Source organism: Aureococcus anophagefferens (genome assembly GCF_000186865.1).
Source record: "Aureococcus anophagefferens unplaced genomic scaffold AURANscaffold_519, whole genome shotgun sequence".
Lineage (NCBI taxonomy): Eukaryota > Pelagophyceae > Pelagomonadales > Pelagomonadaceae > Aureococcus > Aureococcus anophagefferens.
In genome coordinates, this window is record NW_008705965.1 from 1 (window position 1) to 1,926 (window position 1,926).

Consider the following 1,926-nt stretch of genomic DNA (forward strand, 5'->3'; position numbering starts at 1 on the left):
ATCAACAACTCCCGGGACTCCCGTGTTGCAATTGCAACGGCAGTAGCAATTTTGGCTAGGTTGCGTGCCTCCCAGCGCATTGCCGCTGGTTTTCTCAATCGTATGGCCAGGACGGTCGCCATGGCAGCGCTGCCGCAGCTTCGCATCCTTGTTACAGAAATTGGTGTAATGCACCTTCGTTTAGTGCCCACTAGTGACCATAACTTCGTCATGTCTTGGTCGGAGAGTGGTGAGCGCGACGAGCCACTGCCTGCGGCTCCAGGATTGGAGGAGGGAGCTTGGTGTTGGTGGGATCATGATTGCCAGCCCCAGTTCATTGTGAAACATGCTGTTACAATCCCTGTTCTGACACTGCCCGCGCGCAGCGGGCAAAGACAGCGTCCCTTTTTTGGTGGTGACCTGCATCTTTTTGATGGGGATATTTGCCATAGGTCATATCAACTTCTAAGACTGCTGGTGAGGCGATATTAGAGGAGGGGCTTCGAGGGCCGTGGGTTGTGTCTGTCGAGTTGTGGCACGCCACTCTCCATTTCCGTGCATATGATCCCAGTTCTGGCGCGGTGGTGAGGACAAATACGCCGGCTTTTGGCTTTTGGGGCGTTGCAAGCCAGCTGTTGGATGCACTCGGATGTGCATCAACTCCACTAGATCCTGCTTTGAGGCTAGAGCCACGTAGAAGCAGGTGGCAGCTTCGAGCATTGTCGGTAACCTCCCTGGATACCGCAAATGTGACGTTAGAGTCCCTCAGAGGCACTGCAAGTGCTGTAGCCACGCTTGCTGTGGCCGAAGTAACCGTTCGTATTGTTGATCGAGTGGCCTCAAATGGTTTTGTTTGCGCTGAAAACACAGACAAGCGACGACGTCGCGCTGGTGTTGCTGCGTTGAAGGCAAAAAGATACAAAATAGTCGCAGGGGTCACGTCTGTTCTTGGTGCTCGTGCAGCTCTGCGAGGAAGAATGCGAGACAACAAGCCTAAATCAATAGCGGACTTTGCCGCTCTCCGTTTTGCTGCTGATCTCGATACACCTTTGAAAGCTGAGCCTCTTCCTCTATCTACATGGGGAGATGAAATTAGAAATCTCGTCGCAGCGCCCCGATCTATGCTAATAAAGAAGGTGCTACTTCGCGAGGCCTCCGATGGTCAAACTGCGTGGCCTGCGAGGACTGCCATGTTTATTATCGACTTCTCAACGGCACCCGATGAACTTCGACATCAACAAATTAATGAGCGCGCGACAGTAATGCTTCAACGCCACGCTATTGATGTGAATGAGATCCCCGCTGCTGTCCATGGAGCTGCGCTCTGGATCAGTCCAGGCCGCGGGAATTTGTTTGACGAAGAACAAGCATTCGTGCAGACTCGAGACTTGCAAAATAAGAGCAATGTCACCCAAGAGGGTATCGATGGCCAAATACATATGGATGGTGCCACGTTAGCTCGCGTTCTCATGTCACAGGACGCTGATGCAAGGTTGGCTCGTAAAGCAATTCAAGCCGCGGTACAAGCATTTCGTGCAATCCGGATCGATAGGGTCTTGAAAGCCAAAATGTTGTGGCGCAATCGAGCAAGAAAGCGGCTGATGTGCTTGTTACCATGGTTGGAGAGAACCAGCAGGACAGTGCAGGGATCGGGACTTCTGACAGCAAACCACCAGTCTACTGACATTGATCAATCCATACTGACCCTTCGAGCGCACGCGGAGAGAACAAGACCACAAGGTCGTGCCAATGCATTCGATGCTGTAATATCTCGCATCCGTTATTTGAGACACCTCGCTAGGAGGTAGAATGTGTCTTTGGTTGAATGACTTCGCAGTGTTGTGTCCTTGACTTTCATCACATAGGTTCGACTAGCGACGATGACGCCAAGAATGACTTACACGGACTAAATGAAGATCAACTGCACCCTTGGCTACTTTGGCGTGG

At 51.9% G+C, this 1,926-nt stretch overlaps 1 protein-coding gene across 1 annotated transcript; it reads left to right on the forward strand.

Moving 5' to 3' along the window:
- Positions 1–59: 59 nt before the first annotated feature.
- AURANDRAFT_68879 (hypothetical protein) lies at positions 60–1,787 on the forward strand (the record flags this gene model as incomplete). Its single annotated transcript, XM_009044613.1, has 2 exons — positions 60–183; positions 432–1,787. Coding segments are annotated over 2 exons (1,480 nt in total), but the record flags the coding sequence as incomplete, so codon positions are not given.
- Between the last annotated feature and the right edge of the window lie 139 nt (positions 1,788–1,926).